Here is a 20,507-nt window from a genome sequence, read left to right as displayed (position 1 = left end):
CACAATTTGCCACTAAGTCGGGCAAGACTAATGTTAGGAGTATCAAACTTACAAAACCTCTGAACCCAATCAGTTTTCCCTGAATGAATGTTGCATTTAAAAACAATAGAAATTTAATACCAAACTTTCCAATAAAGTCTGTTTATCAATTTCAAGTTTCATTAAAGATATTTCACTCTTCTTACTTTAAGCAAGAGGGTGAGCCACCTCCAGCCCATGGGCCAAATGCGGCAAGCCGAGGGGTTCCGCCCAGCCTGCTAAGGTGGTCAGGTAGAAAGTATCAATACAATCATTCAACACTATAATGTCTGCATGTAGGCTGACCATATTTCCTCAATAAAAATACTAGTAATCTGGTTCTATACAAGACATCGTCAGAGATAAGTAAAGGGGCTATTCATCTCTGAAAAATCACCAATGCCAAGAAATGAAGTGCTATGTTACTGTAAATCCGTATTAAAATGTTACTCATAAAAAAACATTTCATTCGACAAGTGAGATGAATATAGTTATATCATAGTTTCTCAAACTTTTTGTTCCATGGCCCTCTTCAGAAAATTTTTTCTCTTATCCCAACTCAAGTGAACCCATAGGATCCTATGCTATACAAATAAAACGCCACGACAGGCAAAATGCCCAACGAGGTGGCTGAGAAAAAGATGTCCATAACAAATATGGATGTCATACAATTCAAAAATACAGCAACCTAATTGAAAACACAATCACAAAAATTATAAATAATATATACACATGATACAATGCCCATAAAGAATATTAATACAAATTAATATTCATGTGTCATGTGTATATATTATTTATAATTTTTGTGATTGTGTTTTCAATTGGGTTGCTGTATTTTTGAATTGTATGACATCCATATTTGTTATGGGCATCTTTTTCTCAGCCACCTCCAACTCCACTTGTGACGTCCGTCCAACTAGAGAATTCCCTGTTTACCATAACTTGTTGCGACCTATCACGTAACCATGATTCTATCCAATTCCGCAAGTTACCCCGGATCTCGTGTAAACGCTTCAAGAGTTTACGATGTTGGACCCGATCGAATGCCTTTGGAAATCAAGATAAACATCTTAATTTTTGCCCTCACCTAAAGCCTTAGTCACGTGATCATAGATGCAAAGGAGGTTAGTTATACATGACTTCCCCTTCCTGAACCCATGATGATTATCCGCCAATATATTATTCTTGTCTATCCACTTCACAAACTGCCCTTTGATGATAATCTCCAAAATTTTCGAGAGGGAGCTCGTCAAACTCACTGGACGATAATTGGACACGGCTTCTCTACTACTCTGCTTAAATATCGGAACAACATTAGCAAGTTTCCAATCCCTTGGGAAGATACCCTCACCAACACTACTCCTGTATATCTGTGCAGCTGGCCCCAACAATTCATTAGCACACACATTCCCTGAGGACCCTGGGATAGATATCATCTGGTCCTGGTGTTTTGCTTACATATACATTTCTTAGAAGATTTAGGACCACATCTTCCCCTTGAATATAGTTGAGGGTTTTATTAACCCCATGCAACACCCGTTTATTGAATATCATTATCTCCATTAAAAACCGACGCGAAAAAGTCATTGAAAGCACTACATATGCCTACGTTGCTCTCTAACCTAGACCCTCCTATTGAAAAGGGGGGGGGCAACTGTCCCCTTACATCCATTATTGATGTATCAAAAAAATGATTTTGCATCAGAACCAATGTTATCTGCCAACCTACATTCAACTTCCTTTTTACTATTCCCTTATCGCTTTCTTCAACTCTCTTCTTTTATCAGTAAACAATGATAGGTCACCTCGTCCACTTTTATACTCTCTGAATGCTCTTTTCTATACTCCCAGCTTCTATTGTTCCCCCCCCCCCGACACCCGCTGATTCATATGGTAATACAACCCCCCCCCCCCCATAACGGACACTTTTGAAGCCATTGGAACAGGACTTCAAAACATATATTCAGGGCTTCCTATATATATAACAAAAATTCCAGTCCCATTGGTGTCTATTATCAGGTGGTGTGGCATTGTAATTACTTATGGCAATTATAGTCATTATTATTAAAGCATATTTTATGAGTTATTAAAATAATCAATCCTTATTTTCAGAAAATGAGGATTAATTTGAGCTCAGATGATATTACAGGAAAAACAGTAAATATTTGTAAGAAGTCTGGACATCTAAAATTATGGGAGATGTCCCGTAAAATTATTTTTTTAACTGTTATTAATTCTTCATTAGATTTTAATGCATTAATGGTTTGACTTAGTGTGATTAAAGTGTTCCCGGCATTATCGATTAAAGTGTTCCCGGCGTTATCAAATACCCTGTGCAATCAAATACTTGATGCTTTGCTGAAATGGTTGATATTTATCTCTCTTCCTTGCAGGGCCGTCATTCCAACTTTTTCGGGGGGGGGGGGGAACATGTACTCAATGTATGTATACATATATATATATATATATATATATATATATATATATAATTTTTAATGTATTTTCACAAGCCAGGGACAATTGCACCTCATACACCCCTGAACCCCCCAGATGATGGGCCTGCTTCCTTGAGACAGAGAGGTGGACCATCTGGTAAGGAGGAATGGTTGATATTTTTTCAAGCGAGGGCCAACTGCACCTTATACAATAATTTTTACTATGTTATTTAAGTTTATTATATAAGAGGATATATTTTTTTAAATCTTTAAAGCCTGAGTTAGCGCATCTGCATCTCAAACTTTATAAAAAAACTTTTTATTCACTTACATTGTATTTGTCCATCTCATCTTTCAATCGTAATTCCAAGTCTCGAAGTCCAGCATCTTTTGACTCCAGTTCTGTTTTAACTTGTTCCAGTTCTGTTTTAACTTGTTCCAGTTCTGTTTTAACTTGTTCCAGTTCTGTTTTAACTTGTTCCAGTTCTGTTTTAACTTGTTCCAGTTCTTTAGCTACATTCTCTTTCAAACTTGTGACTTCAGCATAGTTATTCAGTTCTGTATCCAGCTGAGACTGGAGTGTCAACAATTCTTCTTTTTGTTCCTTTATCTTTAAATTCATTTCAACTATATTCACTTCGGTGCCACCAGTATTTTCCACTTTGAAATCCTTCAACTTTTCAAAATCAATCTGAAGTTTTTGATAGCTAGATAATATTTTATGAATATGAGAAATCAGAAAAGCTATTTCTCCTTCTGGATAAGTCTGAATATTCGAATCTAAACCAAGATGTTCCTGATATGATACACCTGCTTCTTCAAGAACTTTATTTATTTCATTTCTTACCACATTAATAAGTGAAGTCATCTGGCTTCGGACTTCATCCATCTCTTGACGAATAGCTTGCGATTCAGCAGAATGTGCCTCAGTCAGTTCTTGTTTCTCCTTCTCTAATTGGGTTTTAATCAGGGTCAATGAATCGTTTTCTTCGCAAACATTTTGGTAATCCAATTCTCGCCGAAGAAATTTTTCATTTGTTTCTCTAAATATATGTGCATACTGTGCATTGTCTTGTAAAAGTTCTACTGCTGATTTTTTCCCTTCATTAAAATCTGGTTCTAAATTCACTTTATTAACTTTTATTAACTCAGTTTCAAGAGAAATCATAGCTTCACTCTTTTCTTCAAGCCGTTTTTCCAGGTCCTGCAAATTATAGGTCAGTGTTGAATTCTCAGTTTTGACCTTTCCCAGTTCGGATTCGATACTATCTTTGAGGGCTTTCAAATATTCATTATCTTTACACAAAGCTTCATTGTTTTGAATTGACTGATGCAATTCTTTTTTAATTTCTTCAAAAGAATTCTCGTTTTGATCTGCCTCCAACTTCAACTTTTTGAGTTCTTCTTCAAGTTGGTTTACTTTCCCCTTAACTGAATCGATCTCAGATTTAAGTGTCACATTTTCTATTTTGAGCTGCACCAATTCTGTTTTCAAATCACTGCAGGATTTTTGCGATGCCTCAAGCTCTAGAATGCTCTTTTTCAAGTCATCATTACTCTTTGAAAGCTTTTTCCGTAAATCACTGTTCTCTTCAATTAACATAGAGGACTGAGTTGAAGAAACTTTAAAATTTTCCTGCAATGCAGCACGACTGATTCCTAACCTTTTAATCTCATTAGCTTTCCCTTCCAACTTTCTCTGCAAGTAAACAATATATATAATATATACATCAAGCTGAAACCAATGTCATTACATTAAATTTCATTCATTAAAGTAATCTGATATACAAACAGACTGGAATGCATAACCTAAACCCTTTCCCTGAAATAAGCAACAGATTCTACAACTAAAAAAGAAATAAAATCAGCCATTTACATCGAAAAGAGTGGCTAAAGTTTGTGATTGTTAAAGGAGCCTGGGCGATGTAAAGTAAAAAAAGAAAAAGTGGCTACACAAATGCTTGATTTTACAAACTGCATGTTTTTATGAATTACTCTTCGGGTCCTAAACAATACCCCATCCTTTTGAACCTCTTTCCCATTTACACACCTTTGATTTTACGAACTATTTTTCCCATTTGTACGGATTGGCAAAAATTAGAATAGGACAACTGTACATTGAAGTTTTGAAAATACATTTTTTTTCCTTCAAAAATTAGAGCTAATTCAGCAAAAGTAACATCAGTTTCGAAATCAGCAGTTCCAAGATTCTTCCCCAAGAAACTTAAAACTTCCTTGGCAATTGAATTGTTCTTTTCGTTTTTTATTGAGCAGTGTACTCAGATTACTACTACTACTATGTAGCAACTTACCACCAGTAGTAGTGATAGTGTAATCGGATCACTCACTGAAAAAGGGCTTGCAGATCAAAGTACCACTGTATTATAGGGGAAAAAATTAAAAAGTGCACCAAGATTAATTATTTTCACCTCAAATTCATATATTAAATTTATTTATATCTACAAATTCATATGCACAAATATGACTGGTATTATCCTTATATATAATTTAAAATTCATAAATTTTCATTTTTTAGTTTCACGTTATTACCACGAAATTACTGACCAACTGAAGCAGAGGGGAAACTCACTCTCAGATTTGCAATCAAAACTGTCTTCCTCCCATTATCGGCTCTCAAATTTTCCATGGTTATCCGATTGGATCCATCATTGATCATTCCTAAAGATTCTCCAACTTGAACATCACCTTGAATAATAAAATCAAAAGGAAGCATTAATACAGTAAACACTGCTTATTAGAATTATGAATGTCATCATTTAGGTATTGTAATCACTTTTGTATAGAACAGACCAATATCATATAGCATAGGGAAATTTTTTTTTATAGTTATCAGCAAACTGTGTGTGTGGTTCATATATTAAATTTTTTTTTAACATTTTTTGTTTGCTCATTTTGAGGCAAAAGTTGAGCTGGACATATTTTTCCTAAATAAATTAGTGTCATTAACCTGTAAGACTATAATGAAGCTGCTTTTGCAATGGTCTTTTTACAGTAGAGGCAAATGTAAGGTGAAAGAAAAGATAGCAGAGAGAAAAGTATGCAGCTTGAGGCAAAACGGTTTGCTATCTTTGAGGTTAGTTTTTATGTAAATGCAAAGAAACATTGCATTTTCAAGAGAAAGTTTAGAGGTCTTCTGCTTGCATAAAAAATAGACAGCAGTTGGAATTTATGACTCTGCCTGTTGTAATCATTGATTTATTTTCATTCTTTATTCAGATTATGATGAAAGGCTGTTTTTCAGCTGTGGTGGAGACCAAAAATTAAAGTAAAGATGTAAGGAGATATATTCTTTGAATATTCCGAGAATAATCTTTAGGAGAATATTCTCGATAACATTCTTGAGAATATTTTCATCAAGGAAAATATTTTGTCCCAATAGTAGTCCTCTGTGGGAGGACTACTATTATAAATAATTTGAGAATATTTTTCTTATTCTTGATGAGAATATTCTCCTGTTATTTATAATATAAATATATATAATATCATTGAAAATATTCTCTGGAAGGAGTAAAAAGAAATGAAAAAACTGAAAGGAAATTTTTTTCACGAAACATCGGGATTTGATACAATGACAATTGATTACAGTAATTTCCGCTGCTTCCAGTGGCGACTTGTTTTTTTTTTTAAAAATGGAAACTGATTCACATTTGCGTTTTAAAGCTGAAAGAGACCATTGCAAACTATTTTCAGTTCCACGATCACAGACATTATCTGGGTTTCGCGATGGAAAGCTCGATGATACAAGAATTGGCGAAGGCACGTATTCAGGTGGGCATGAAAATGAATCTGCAAAAGACTAAAGTTATGTTCAACCCCTTTGCGTTGAAGAGGACAATCTTGCTCAACAACACAGAGATAGAAGAAGTAGAAAGCTATGTATACCTGGGAGAAGAAATCACCATGGACAACGGAGTCATTAATGAAATAAACAGAAGGATCAGGATTGGATGGAACACTTTTGGCAAAAACTGCGTAATTCTGAAGAGTCACGTGCCATTACGTCTGAAAAGAAAAGTTTTCAACCAGTGTGTGCTACCAGCACTGACTTATGAAGCTGAAACATGAACACTCACAAGCAAGACGATACAAAGGCTACAGACAACACAAAGGAGCATGGAAAGATGTATGCTAGGCATCACAAGGCGAGACAGAAAACAAATTACTTGAATAAAGAACCACACAAAGGTATACGATATCATGGACAGAATCAAACGTTTGAAATGGAAATCGGCTGGACATATTGTAAGAAGACAGGACAACAGATGGACCACAAGCATTCTAGAGTGGAACCCCCGTGGTGTTAAACGTCCAAGAAGGCGTCCCCACGCAAGAGATCAGGAAAGTGGCTGGTGTCAACTGGATGGCTAGAGCACCAGACAAAGCAGAATGCAAAAATTTGGAGACAACCTTCATCCAGCAGTGGATTGAAAATGGTGGTTGTTAATGATGATGAATTATGACTATAAATATAAATATAACAAGTCTTTCAAGCTAAAACTTTCTTTTTTGTGTGGAATAATTCCATCCATTCTTTTCATTTTAATCCACTGTGATTTTTTGTCATGCTTCACTTCCCGCCATTCTAGCAATAATTGGCTAGTTCACTCACTTTTGGCATCATATTTGGCAACAGTCGAAGATTTCCAGTTTTTTGTTATATCTAAATTTTCACGAATTTTTGTCAAGAAACATGGTCAGCATACGATTGCACGGACTGAAAGATTTCCTTTAGGGATTTTTCAGTTTTGCAAAACAAATGATTTGGGAATTTTCAGGAACTTCACAAATTTTTCAGGAAATGTACAAATTTATGAAAAATTGGAAGAATTTGGTTTCCGATAAGAAGATTTCAATAGGGCTAAAAACTGGAAAGCTTTCGGGTAAATCGGAAGCACTGGCACCTATGAGAATGTTACTTCCAAAATAAGTGATGGTAAAACAGACTAATCTTCCAGCACACCTTCAGGAACAACAGCTTCAATGTCTCATTTAACATTACTGGGGGGGGGGGGGCTAAATGATTCTTATCCCCCACAATCAATACATGAAGTATTTTTAAAGGTACAAGATACTGTTTGAAGTTTCAAAAAAAAAAAATTAAGTGCAATTACAAGTTTTCAAAAAAAATACAAAAAAACCACCATAATTTTTATATAAGGGGAAAAAGTTGTTAAAGTTAAATTAAACAGAAAGGTTGAACTCGATTCACCTCCTGCCCTAGTTACATCACCCCCACCAAAATAATGAATTCTGGAAAAAAAAATTCCTACGAATTCTCAGGAAATACAATTTCCCATTCCCAATTGCCTCAAAATGTCAGGAATCTGGAAACCCTAGCTGTAATATTAAGGAAACAGCTACATATGAAGTGACCTGGGATAACTGTCTGGGAAATCTAATGATTTTATAAACTCTGCAGCCACAACAACTTACCTTTTTTCTTTAGATGTATAACTGTAATTAATAAAAAAAAATGAGACAGTTTTGCAGCAGGATTGCACTAAGTAAACTGAGCAGTCTTTAAAAATATCTGACAATCTGACATTTGTGTACTCGCATCATATTTCTGAGATAAGAGTGGACATAATATAATATGAGGAACAATTTAAAATATTTATTAAATAATTTTAACTTTAAAAACATCTCTCCCATGAAGAATGTCTTCTGCTAATTTTGATTATCTTTGATAGTTTTTTCTATATCAAAGAATCAGATACTCAGCAGTTCATTTCAATAAGATACTCTGGTAACAATAAAATATGGTCAGAAATCTTACTAGTTCGACAATGACAAAAAGGTACTCTTCACTAAGGCATTAGTGCACCAGCATATTGGCATGATGTATGAAAAAAAGACAATGTTTGTATTCAGAATCCTCTATAAACTATAGGTTCCAGTCAAATTAGAACAAGTGTGCAGAAAATTATCAAAATTTTCCAACCCTCCTTAGTACATACATACATGCAACAAAGAAAAAACAAACAAGTTAACTAAAACTAACTTGGTTCACACTCCTCTATTTTTATTTTTTCCATTTCCTTTTTTAGGTCTTCATATTTAAGTAGGTTCATCTCAGCTATTTGCTGTAAGTTATTTCTTTCTTCATGTACTTTTGCAATTTCTTCATCTTTTGCTTTTAATTGTGATTGCAAATTCTCAATATTTCCTTGCAACTTTTGAATTTCTTTTAGTTTATCCTCTTGACTACATTTTACTGAAATTTGGTCTTTGACCTGAAGGGGAAAAAAAAGTTAAGATCATACAATAGAAGTTCTTTGTAAGCACAATGATCTACGACAAAATGTTTCTAAACTCTTACCAAACTAACCAAACAATGATAATTTTTGAAACAAAGCACCTATAATTTTCAATCATTCTGAGAATTTTAATTGGCACATGTTTCAGCAGCTCAGGACTATTTCAATCACATAAAAAATAAACATTTTTGACAATGCATGGGAATTTCAAGTCAACTGAGATGTCTGGTCTAGCTTTTATTATTAGTATTTAATTCAAATAGATTTACAGGGTGATCAATATCAGAGATCAGGAGTTTCATCTTAGGCACTTGATGCTAGTTTCATGAAGATAGAGAACATTACGTATATTGAAATCATGAGGAAATGGAGCTTAACCTGATCTAAAGTTTGACTTTACTAAAATATCCCATTCAAATTAAATATTATCTCAAATGTGCATCTGAAATCTATCAGAATGCCCAAGACCACTCTCGTTTTTCACTTTCAAAATTAGACATCATACACACAGACACTTTATTTTGAAGAAAAATCTAATTTTCAACATTTAAATAACCACATTAAAGTAACAAACCAAGTCTCATTTTTATAAAAAATTTTCTTCGCAACTCCTATTATACCAGCAGAAATATCTGGCACTGCCTGAGTTTTCCTTTATACACTGGGAGCATAAGAAAAGTGATAAATTATTGTAAAGGCAATATATGCTGTGATCTATTCGTTAATATAGATGGTAGCATCTAATAGATCTATTCTGTGCTTGTTTATAATGTTCTAGTGATTCAAGATTGCTGTCTGTTCTGCTTCTGTATCTCTTGCTCTCTCGAGTATTTGCAATCATGTAGCTAATATGTAAATGTTTATTTCTTTCATGCTTCTTCCTTTATCGTGTGTGTGGATGTGTATTAACTGTATGTTAAGGCTTAGGTTTTCTGAACATTCTTCAAAGGTGGTCAAAAAATTGAATAGAATGCTGTATTTTATTTTTAAAAAAGTCTCTTCACGTTCTCCTAAAGTCATTCCTCCGCTTTTTCGAGGCTTAGTTCGTCCTGGACTGGAGTATGCTGTAAGGTTTTGGAGACCATACCTACAGAGGGACATAGACTTGGGTGCAGAGAAGAGCTACGCGTGCCCTTATTGGCACACGGGGCTTGAGTTATGAAGAGAGACTTCATTTTTTGAATATGTTTACATTGGATGAATGCAGGTGTCGAGGAGATATGATTGAAGTGTTCAAAATTTTCAATGGGATGGATAGGATGGACCATGAACTTTTAGTACACCGCCAATAGACTGCTTTTACAAGGGGACACCAGTATAGATTGGTGAGGGGACAATGCAAGGTTATGGTGTCACAGGGAAGTTTTCTCTAATAGGGTTGTTAATAAATGGAATAGCTTACCCCCGGACGTAGTGAATTGTAACACAATTGACACATTTAAAAAGAAATACGATAAACATGTTGGGGTAAATCGAGAAGTTATCCATACTTAGAATAAGACAACCATAAGTATTCTTTATAGAAATTGTATGATATTTATCACGTGTATATATTGTTGATAATTTTTGTTAATTGCATTTTTAATTGGGTTGCTGTATTTTTGAAATATATGACATCCATATTTTTATGGGCATCTTTTTCTCAGCCACCTCGTTGGGCATTTTGCCTGTTGTGGCGTTGTATTTGTATAAGAATGGTTCTAGGCTACCTATAGGCACTGAATCGGGGGATGAAGGAGAAAAATAATTACAAAAATTGCAAAAAAAAAAGTTTTTATACACAATTTTAAACTAAGAGCGCACTGGGCTGAGTGACTCAGAAAAAACCATGAATAAAACAAAAAAAATTAAATACTTTTATTAAACAACATGCTATCCACGTATGGCGTCCACTAGATGAAAACAAAATCGGTGCTAATGTGAAAGGGCATGTGGATGCGGATCCGGACCCGTGTCTGCTCCGTGTTAAAGGAACCTAAGCTGGGGAAGAATATTGGTAATGCAGATGCCCTACGCAGATTGCAGAATGCAAAACTCCAGAATCCATGGTCACATCCCCATTAGAACTATTTATAGAAGAATTAGAAACTCCACCACTTCATGCTCTGGATATTTGATACAGATCCAATACTTTCTAGAGTGTTGAATTGAGTACTAAAAGGTTGGCCTCTTGAGATGAAAAATTGGCAGTGCTGAACTTATTTCATAAAGAGAAATGAACTATCAGTGCATAGGGATTGTTTATTATGAGGAAATAAAGTAATCATACCAGTGCCAGGTCTCTCGAGTTTTAAGTGAATTGCACATATGCATCCAGACATTGAATGCATGAAAACCCTTATGAGATCATTCGTATGGTGGCCAGGCATGGGTACTGATAATTTGAATTATGTAAGAAGATGTATGAATTGTCAACACGCATGCACCTCCAAGAGTTCTAACCTATCTTTGGGAAATAGCAACCAAGAATTAGTGCAGAATTCAAACAGATTTTGCTGGACTACTTCAAAGACAAAATTAATTGGCTCTTTTTCCAAATGGACTGAAATGTGACGAATGACATCAACTACTGCCATCGAAACCATCAATGTGCTGCTGCCCGAAATTTTTGATAATCATGGTTTGCCATATGTTGCAGTTTCCAATAATGGGCCTCAGTTCACATATAACGATTTTTGCTATTTCCTAGAAAGCAATGGTATTCGTCAAGCACTGATTGCTCCTTACAGACCATGTGCAAATGGTCAAGCAGAGAGAGAGAGAAAACTGTCTAATCAATGAAGGTCTCCCTAAAATGCATCATTTCAAGTTCCTGGAGAAGGCGTCTTTCCAATTTCCAACTTCATCGATGCATCACACCATCTTCATTAACAGGAGTCAGTCCAGCTGAGATGCTGATAGGAAGGAGGCTGACTACTGTCTTGGACCATCTCCGTCCAGACTTGGTGGGTGATAGAAGGTGGAAACAGGAGCAAGATGCAGCTACAGAACAAAAACAAAAGTGAGATGATTCTACGTCAAAGATACTGTCTATGTCCAAAATTGTAGCCAGAGTGCATCCTGGGTTCCGGCTATTGTCGTGAAACCTACCAGCCATCATACAAAGCCATCACCAATAATGGAGATGCTGTCTTACATCATGCTGCCCAAATGATGAATCATTATCCAGATTCTCCAAGTTCAGAGTTCCAGATAGAGTCCAATTGCTGAAGATGTGTCAACAAAGAACTAGTGCTGAACCTTCAAGTCCCACGATTGCAAACAAGCAGACACGAAACAATAACGGAACTGTGACAATGAAGACTCTGAGGCCTAAACAATTGCTCGCCCAAAACGTCTGGGAATCAACGATTTCCTGAACTAAAAAAAGGGGTGCTGTGATCTATTTTGTTAATGTAGATGGCAGCATCTAATAGATCTATTCTGTGCTTGTTTATAATGTTCTAGTGATTTAAGATTGCTGTCTATTCTGTCTCTCACTCTCTCGAGCATTCGCAATCATGTAGCCAATGTGTTAACACCTATTTCTTTGGTTTTTCTTCCTTTATCATGTGTGTATGTATATTAAATATTAAATGTAATAATTCAAAGAGTTCATTTTGTCGTCTATCGTCTCCCACTCTGACATAAATTTCAGCGAGCATGAAACACATTCTTTGGGAATCACAGTAACCAAAGTAAACATTCTGAAAGTCATTGTTGAGGCCCAAGCACCATAGTGCCCAGGCCGGTTTTGTCCATTTCAGGCATTTGTCCAGCTTTGACAAACTTTTAAAGTAGCTTATTGCTTAAGTCAGGTCCTGTTTAATATACAGGGCATCCATAATTAAAAGACCCTATTTTAAAGTAGCCTACAAGCGAAGCCAGTCATCAGAAAATTGTGAAATTTTGTACAGGACTTCATGAAGTGATGGGAATTTGTTTCGGGGGGAAAATTAGTTGCACATGTCACCACCAGAGAACTTTAAATTAAGAAATGTCACATTTTGGCAAATGTTCACAATTTTAACAATTGTTAAATGCTTTTACAATTGTTACTGCAACAAAACATGTTCCACATGATGGCCATCATTTTCAGATACTGTGTGAAATCGCAAGATGGCATGTCCCACAACTGACCGAAGTGTGTGCCAGAAAATGTTTAGCACGTGGCGTGAAATGCTGCCTTCAAGGTCAGGTAAAGTTCTTGGATTGTCACGACTTACCAGATGTTTCAAATGCTCCCTAAGCCAAAAATCGCAAGGATTAAGGTCTGGGTATTGGGTAAGGTGATATATTAGGGAAGTGCCGGCTGATGAAATGTTCTTTTGTAAAATGTGATTTAAGAACATTAACACACACTTGCAATGTGCGGAGGAGCACAGTCTTGCATAAAAATTTTGTCTGCAAGGCAGTGACGTGCTTGCAGAGCCGGAACAATTTCTTTCTGTAACAGCAATGCATATCGCTGCCCGGTGGTCAAACATGTCATTGGACCTGTAGAACGTAACACCTTGTAGAAGTAGGGACCGAGAATAAATGATGCAGTAAATCCACACCATACCCAGGGGTGGGAAGTGACTAAGTCCATTTCTGAGCAGCTTTGGAGCAGCAAAATTCAAGATTCGGAGCAGTTTTGGAGCAGCAAATTCAGGATTCGGAGCAGTTTTGGAGCAGCAAATTCAGGATTCGGAGCAGTTTTGGAGCAGCAAATTCAGGATTCGGAGCAGTTTTGGAGCAGCAAATTCAGGATTTGGAACAATTTTGGAGCAGCAAAATATGGGATTCAGAGCAGATATTTATAAATTGGAGCAGTGAAATTAACAAGAATATTTTTGTTAACCCTCAACCCTTTTCAAAATAAAACTGCACTGTCTTTTAGAGAGATATAGATGGCTTTTTTCTCAGCTAGAGATATCAAGGAAACAGTTATTTTCCGGATATTATGCTGAGGTGAGCTCGGAAAGAAAAGTCATCACGTCTCCGCCGGGACTCGAACCCAGGCCCTCTTGCATACCGGGCAAGCATGCTACCATCTACACCACTGGAGACACCCGGCGGAGACGTGATGACTTTTCTTTCCGAGCTCACCTCAGCATAATATCCGGAAAATAACTGTTTCCTTGCACTGTCTTTTGTTATCAAACATCTTTTCGTCAGCTTGATTTTTGTTTTTGGTGTTTTAGGCTTTTGACACCTTGTTTGAAAGAGCGGCTGTCACAAAAATTTTTTGCACCCATCTATTTAAGATGATTTTTGCCTACTGAGGGCACTATTTGCTGCCTTGAACAGCAGCACTTCAAATGAGCTGAAAAAATTTATAAGTTTTCAATTTTTTTATACTTGGAAAGAAATTGTTGCAAAATGGGAGAGAATTTCAGAAGAATCAACTCAATGTTTGGCGATTCAGCACTCATCATCTGGCGATTTAACGCTCGTTATTTGGCAAAGTTTCTAAACTAACATTCGTAATTTGGCGGACATGCGCTTTTTACTCCCGGAATAAAATTTTTTTCACGAAACATCGGGATTTAACACAATGACAATCGACTACAGTAATTAATTTCTACTGCTTCCAGTGACGACTTTTTTTTTAAATGGAAACACTCAAATTTGCACTTTAAAGCTGAAAGGCATTGCAAACTATCTTCAGTTCCACGATCACGGACAATATCAGGGTTTTGCAATGGAAAGTCTGATCAGGGCCGATAGTTTAAGGTGATAATTTAAGTATAGTGGAATAAAACACGCTCATCTCGTAAAGAAACGTTTCGCGGCTAGCAGGAACAAAAATTTTTTGGCGTCCTTTCCGAAATTCCGAGCACACTGAAGCAAAATTCGCCATTTGGCACAGAAAAATGTGAAAATATGCTATTGGAGCAGGATGGCGCAAGATATTAGTTTTGGTGCAGTGCGGCGCAATTGGCTCAGAGTTCCCACCCCTGCATACCATCACTTTTGGTGAATGCCATCAAACCTCTAAGATAGCGTGCAGATTTTCTGGTTCCCAATTTCGGCAGCTGGCTGCACCATCCAAGTGAAAATGAGTTTCATCTGTCCAGAGGATATTCCGAGTCCATTCTGAATCTACCTCAATGCAAGCTAGAAACTGCAGTGAAAACAAGAGTCAAGAGCAGGGCCGTCTTATGAACAGCATGGGTCGCCGGGCCAAATGATTTTTATGAGGCCCTACATGGCCAAAATTTTCAAAAAATCAGCTTATTCCTGTTTTTCTGAGGCCCCTCTTCACTTGAGGGTCCCGGGCCATGCATTAAGATGGCACTGGTCAAGCATAATCATCATGTGGAAGCAACCGCTGCACAAGTGAAAGCTTGTACAGATAATATCGGAGGATATCCTGCATGATCTTATGGACAGTTGAACGCCTGCCTAACGCCTGTGCTACATGCCAGACACTAGTACTACCAAGAGAATTTGAAGCTCTGTTCTTTCTTTCATCTAAAGCAAAACCTCTTCTATTGCATCTATAGAAACAGGTTTTCTTCTTCCAGGACGAACAGCCAACGATCTTGTGGTTTCAAATTTAATTATCATACTCCAAAGGTTTTAAGATTCATTGGACAGCCATCTGTTTTCCATATTTTGAAATGAAGATGGTAAACTACTTGAATTTTTAGGTGGCATAAGTATAAGATTTGCCTACTCTCTGCGGAAAGATATTTTGAAATGGGAGGTGCCTCAAAGTTGGAAAAGAACTTCAGCTGACTACGGTGGTCAGCTGAAGGTTTCATTGGCATGGAACCTGGGTTCTCAGGATGAGAATCCAGCATGACGACCACACCATGGCTCTTTAAGATACAATTGACTTCAGGAATGGCACTCACAGCATAAGCCCATAAAGTCATACAAGTCTCACCCTCTTGTGTATTAATGCAAAAGAAGGGTTCTGAAATGAACCCTTACTTTTTCACATCATTTAGACAAAACTTCAACATAAAATAAATGAAAATAGAATATAAAATCAACGAGCACTTTACCTTTGAAAATAACTTGCTGGCTAGAGGGAGATTTATGGATTAAATCATTAATTTTCATTATTTCTTATCGGGAAGTTTACAATATGTGGAGTGTTTCAGATTATGCGAGCATGTTTTTGAAACAAATTACTCTCAAACAAAGTATCATTGTACTCATTCAGGACAGCCAAACAATTTGAAATCAATCCACCATAGTAATAGCAATGGCCGAAAAAGTTTGATGTGTTGCATCTCTTTCTTGAATTCTCACCACACACATCACAATGCTGTTTTGTAAGGCACCATGAAAGAAACAGTACATGTCGGAATATCATTTATACTGAGAGATAGGCTGAGAAAAAAAAACCATCTAAGATATCAACGAAACATATTTTCTGTATATTAAGCTGAGGTGAACACAGAAAGAAAAGTCAACTGGTCTCCGCTGGGACTTGAACCCAGACTTTTCTTTCTGAATTCACCTTGCTATAATATCCAGAAAATATCTGTTACCTGTTGCCTTATTATTTATATTGTAAATGAATAAAATTAGATGTATAATAACTCACCATTTTACATATCTCTTCCTCCTTCTGACATTTTTCTTCTTTCATTTTTTCATATTCCGTTTCAAGAGCTTCGTATTTTTTAGACTGCTTTTGAATTCTGAAAAGCAAAATTAAATTTATGCCTCAAGACAGATTTGAGATGCATGAAATTATTTACAGCATTAGCATGATACGGAAGAGTAGATGATAGCCTAATAATACTCAAAAAATCTTCAACAAATAAGGCAAATACCAGGAAATACTAAAAATTCATAATGCATTTTGGCACGTTATGGGTGTCGTCTTTAGTGATAAGTGTATCACTCTGACCTAGTTTCCTACTTGGATTGAGTACCAAATCTTCAATCTGAGTTGCTCAGCGGAATGAAAAAACAATACGTCTGTTCAAGTCAAACGTTGTGGCAAAAATAAAGTGAAGCGCCTGTGAAACATGACAGCCTCGAGGGTCATGTTTTTAATACTAAATCCTAATATCAAGAGAGAATTCTTACCTTTGGACCGCTTGTAACATGATGACCTGGGATCCTTCACAAATTCTTTCTTTTCAATTAATTCTTAATTCTAGTTTAGGCCTCAGGAACCTCTCAGTTACCGGAAACCACCCGAGGTACCCACTGGCATTCCAATCTCTCGTCGATATTGTTTTTAACTTATAATTCCTTAATACTGTAAGTTCCTCCCAGTAGAGGTGTCACCTGGTCTCATTGTGGTTTTTATGTCTTCTTTGTACATATAAGTTTAATATCACATGATTAAATATCCAGTTTGCCAGCGGATGGCCTCAGACCTTCGTTGGTAAATAATTCCAGATTATCGTTGGTCGTGCTGGGTAAACCTGGCCAGTTCACCTGGCATGTTGCCAAACAATTTTTTATCGTTTACAATATTTCTGAAAATATATGCAAATTATATCCAAATGTACTTTGTATGACGTAGTATTTTTCTTGTTGAGATGAAATGTTCCTGTGGTCCAAGATTATTTTATTTCATGATCAGTATAAGTACGGATTGTGATTGTTGAACAATCACATTTAATTTGATTCGTTTCTTGAACTTAATTCCACAATGTTGTAGCACAGTGGTGCTTTAGTGTTTCACATATCAGCTGAAATGTAACAAAATCTCATCTAGCCCTTGGCTTGATAATATATCCTGTAATGTCTTTCTAAATTTGTATTGTCTCTCGGCTGGTTTGGATTTTTTATGAGTTAAGTCGATTATGAGTTAATGCCGACTTTCAAATGTGAGCTGTGACTTAGCTTTACCAATGCATACCATGTGATGATGGAAAGTCTCAACGTCTAATATCCTCTGAGCTGATCAAGTTGATATCATCAACCACGTCGAATGGATTGGTTGACTATGGCTATCCTCAACATCTGTCTTGTTAGATCCTGACTCCAATCCTCCCGCAAATTGAGTCCTTCGAACAGACATCCGATGATCAACACCTCATCAATGGACTTGCGTCACTTGCTTGACCAGATTCATTAATTGGTTTTCTAAAGGTTTCGATGTTGTGCTAATTCCAAATAGTGTGCCTTGGTGTGTAGTGATACGACATCCAGTGTGTTACGTACACTTCGGGCATATTACAAACCGGTCTCTGTCAGATCAACTATTCTGAAGGCGTCAATTGGAAAACTGTTGGACTTTGGAAGTTGCATGAAATGGAACTCTTCTAGTCACATGCCAAAATTCCAGACTGGTATCAGATAAGTGCAATTAATGTTATGTGAAATTGTTTGTGATATATATTAGTCTTTTAATATTGTACTAAAAAATTTAATAACGTTAGCAAGGTGTTATTTAAGTTTTGTAATAGTGTTCTTTTTGAGAACTGAATAAATGTTCTTGGTTTGAAATATGACTTTAGTCAGTTCCTTTGCTGTCAAAGATAATGTAATCTGGGAGTGCTTTGAAAAGTTGCACCTGCGTGTAAGTCATTTGCAACCACATGACTGGCTGCTTGCAAAATGGAGCTATTTGATTGGTCTATTTTAATTTTTTTTAAATTCCCGCTCGTAATGAATTTAAGCCATTGCGATGCTATTGGTGGCGTTGAATTGTTGTTTACCAATTCATTTTTGAAGGCCCGGATGTATGTGACTTTGTAGAAGTCTAAATCAGCTGTGGATGTATGTGACTTTGTAGAAGTCTAAATCAGCTGTGGATTTCACTTTGTGAAAAACACCTTGCTTTCTGAAATTTGAATCTATGGCCCTCTTGCCAGCAGTGAGCTGCGATGGTCGATTTTTGACATTCTTGATTTTAAACACAGTAAGCATGTTCATTTAATTTAGTTGTTATGGGTCTCCGTGTTTTTTCCTATGTAGCAAAGCGGGCAATCACCACATGGAATATAATAAATGCCCCATTGTTTATTCTGTGGTGCAAATGCGAGCCGATCTCCCCGTTAAAAAGTCTCGCCACAGAGAGCAACAGTCCTACAACGATAAATCATTCAATCATAACACTTCACTCATAGTTCGAAAAAAACTGGTGGCAGATGGCAGCACTACACATAACAAGCATTACAGAGAAACAAAAAACTTCACGTCAGGTTTCACTACACGCACACGCACATTCCCGCATGCACCGATTCGTTGGGGGTTCCGCGGGGGGGGGTGTGGGCGGGGTGCATGTGTGATGTAGCAGTATTAGGTAGGGCTCGGGGATCCATGATGTTCTTAAGTCAGCCACCTCGTTGGGCAATTTGCCTGTTGTGGCGTTGTATTTGTATTTGTATTTGTATAGCATCTTTAGGGGTTTGAAACAAAAGTTTTTAGTAGGCACATCTATGGCTGTAAGGTATTACTTTTTGAGAATCGGCTTGATCTTAAATGAGACTATTGTGGATCACGTATGGTGTAACTACACTTTCATTAAGTGGCTTCTCAGTAATATTTTCCAGTGGTTTCTCTTGCTGGTTTCATCAATTTTCTACTCATTTCATCAACAATCTTGGTGTTGAACCCCATCTTCAGCAATCGCTATGATGGTTTCAATTCACGGTCTAATATGTTTTGATCTGAGCAGGTGTTAACTGCTTTCACAACAAAAGTACCAAACGCTGAGAGTTTTTGTTTCATGGTATGGCAAGATCTAAAATAAGGTGATACTGAGACCGAGAAAGGCTTACGATAAACCAAGGTTTGGAAATACGATTTTTGTTTAGTTACTAGTATATCCAAGAAAGGTAGTTCACTATTTGTTTCAAATTCAGCTGTCAACTGAACATGAGGGTCTATATCATTCATAGTGAGTAGCAATTGCTCCAAGTCATCTTTAGAACCTTCCCAAAGCATAAACGTTTTGTCGAAATGCATTAGGAATTTTTAGTATTTCCTAATATGTCTTATTCGTTGACGATTTGAGTATTAGCATGATAGACATGATGTACCATCAAATCACAAAGATGTTAAACACTCACATTGCTTCTATTTTCTTTTCTACATCAATTTCACATTTCGCTAATTTATCAGTGACATCTCGATCCTGATGCAGTTCATTCACTTTTTCTCTCAAAGCTGTTATTTCATTTTCTAAAAATATGTGATATGAAAAAATGCTTATAATATTTAGAAAATTTGCTGAAACAAATTCAAAACATGTAATAAACTATAAAACAGTGACACTTTATTAAATCATGGTAAGACAATTTTTATTTTAAAAAAAATTCACCAAATGCAAGGGAGATTCAACAAAAGCTATACATATTTTATTTCCAAAAACCAGACAATCATCAATTTTAAAATTATTCTCTTGCATGTTCCAAACTAAGTAACTTTTTACAGTGGAGCCTCTATAAAGAGGACATATAAAAGTGAAATATATGACTTTTTGAAATATATGACATCCATATTTGAATCGCTAAATGCAAAAAGGGGTCATGTCACATTTTTTTCAATTTTTGTTTTGAAGGATTCGTGTAATAGAGACGCCAACGCATCGTTTTATGATAAAATGGGTCAAATCTCGCCTCTAGATGCTGAGAAAAAATGGATGTTAAAAGTAAAAAGGTGTCAAGTCCAGGACGAGACCCCTTTTTACAGTTAGTTCTCAAGACCGCTAACAGGTGGCAGCAGGGTGTTCCTGTTGAGTTACCCATCAGAAGGTTTTCTTCGTTTACATTGTTTTTGTTTTGATGTTATTTATTGTTTTTTGTTTAAAACATAGTAGTTGTTATTATGTAATTATGTTGTAATTATTAGTACAGAAAGGGAGCAAAAATTTTTATGATGCAAT

The 20,507-nt window shown here is 36.3% G+C and overlaps 1 protein-coding gene across 1 annotated transcript in view; it reads right to left on the bottom strand.

The window, feature by feature from the left end:
* LOC149089474 (uncharacterized) overlaps positions 1-20,507 on the bottom strand; it is a 116,784-nt gene that overhangs the window by 67,299 nt on the left and 28,978 nt on the right. Inside the window, exons 7-11 of the mRNA XM_089238906.1 lie at positions 19,693-19,804; positions 16,260-16,356; positions 8,479-8,710; positions 5,047-5,162; positions 2,788-4,155 (exon numbers count right to left, since the gene is read on the bottom strand). Of these exons, the coding sequence (XP_089095032.1) occupies positions 2,788-4,155; positions 5,047-5,162; positions 8,479-8,710; positions 16,260-16,356; positions 19,693-19,804 (1,925 nt within the window). The remainder of the gene's footprint in view (positions 1-2,787; positions 4,156-5,046; positions 5,163-8,478; positions 8,711-16,259; positions 16,357-19,692; positions 19,805-20,507) is intronic.

This window comes from Pholcus phalangioides, unplaced genomic scaffold (assembly GCF_987345545.1).
Source record: "Pholcus phalangioides strain wild (caught in Gottingen) unplaced genomic scaffold, Ppha-v1.0 ptg000002l_1, whole genome shotgun sequence".
Lineage (NCBI taxonomy): Eukaryota > Metazoa > Arthropoda > Arachnida > Araneae > Pholcidae > Pholcus > Pholcus phalangioides.
The sequence above is the reverse complement of the archived record's forward strand: the minus strand, read 5'-3'. Positions and strand labels throughout refer to the sequence as shown.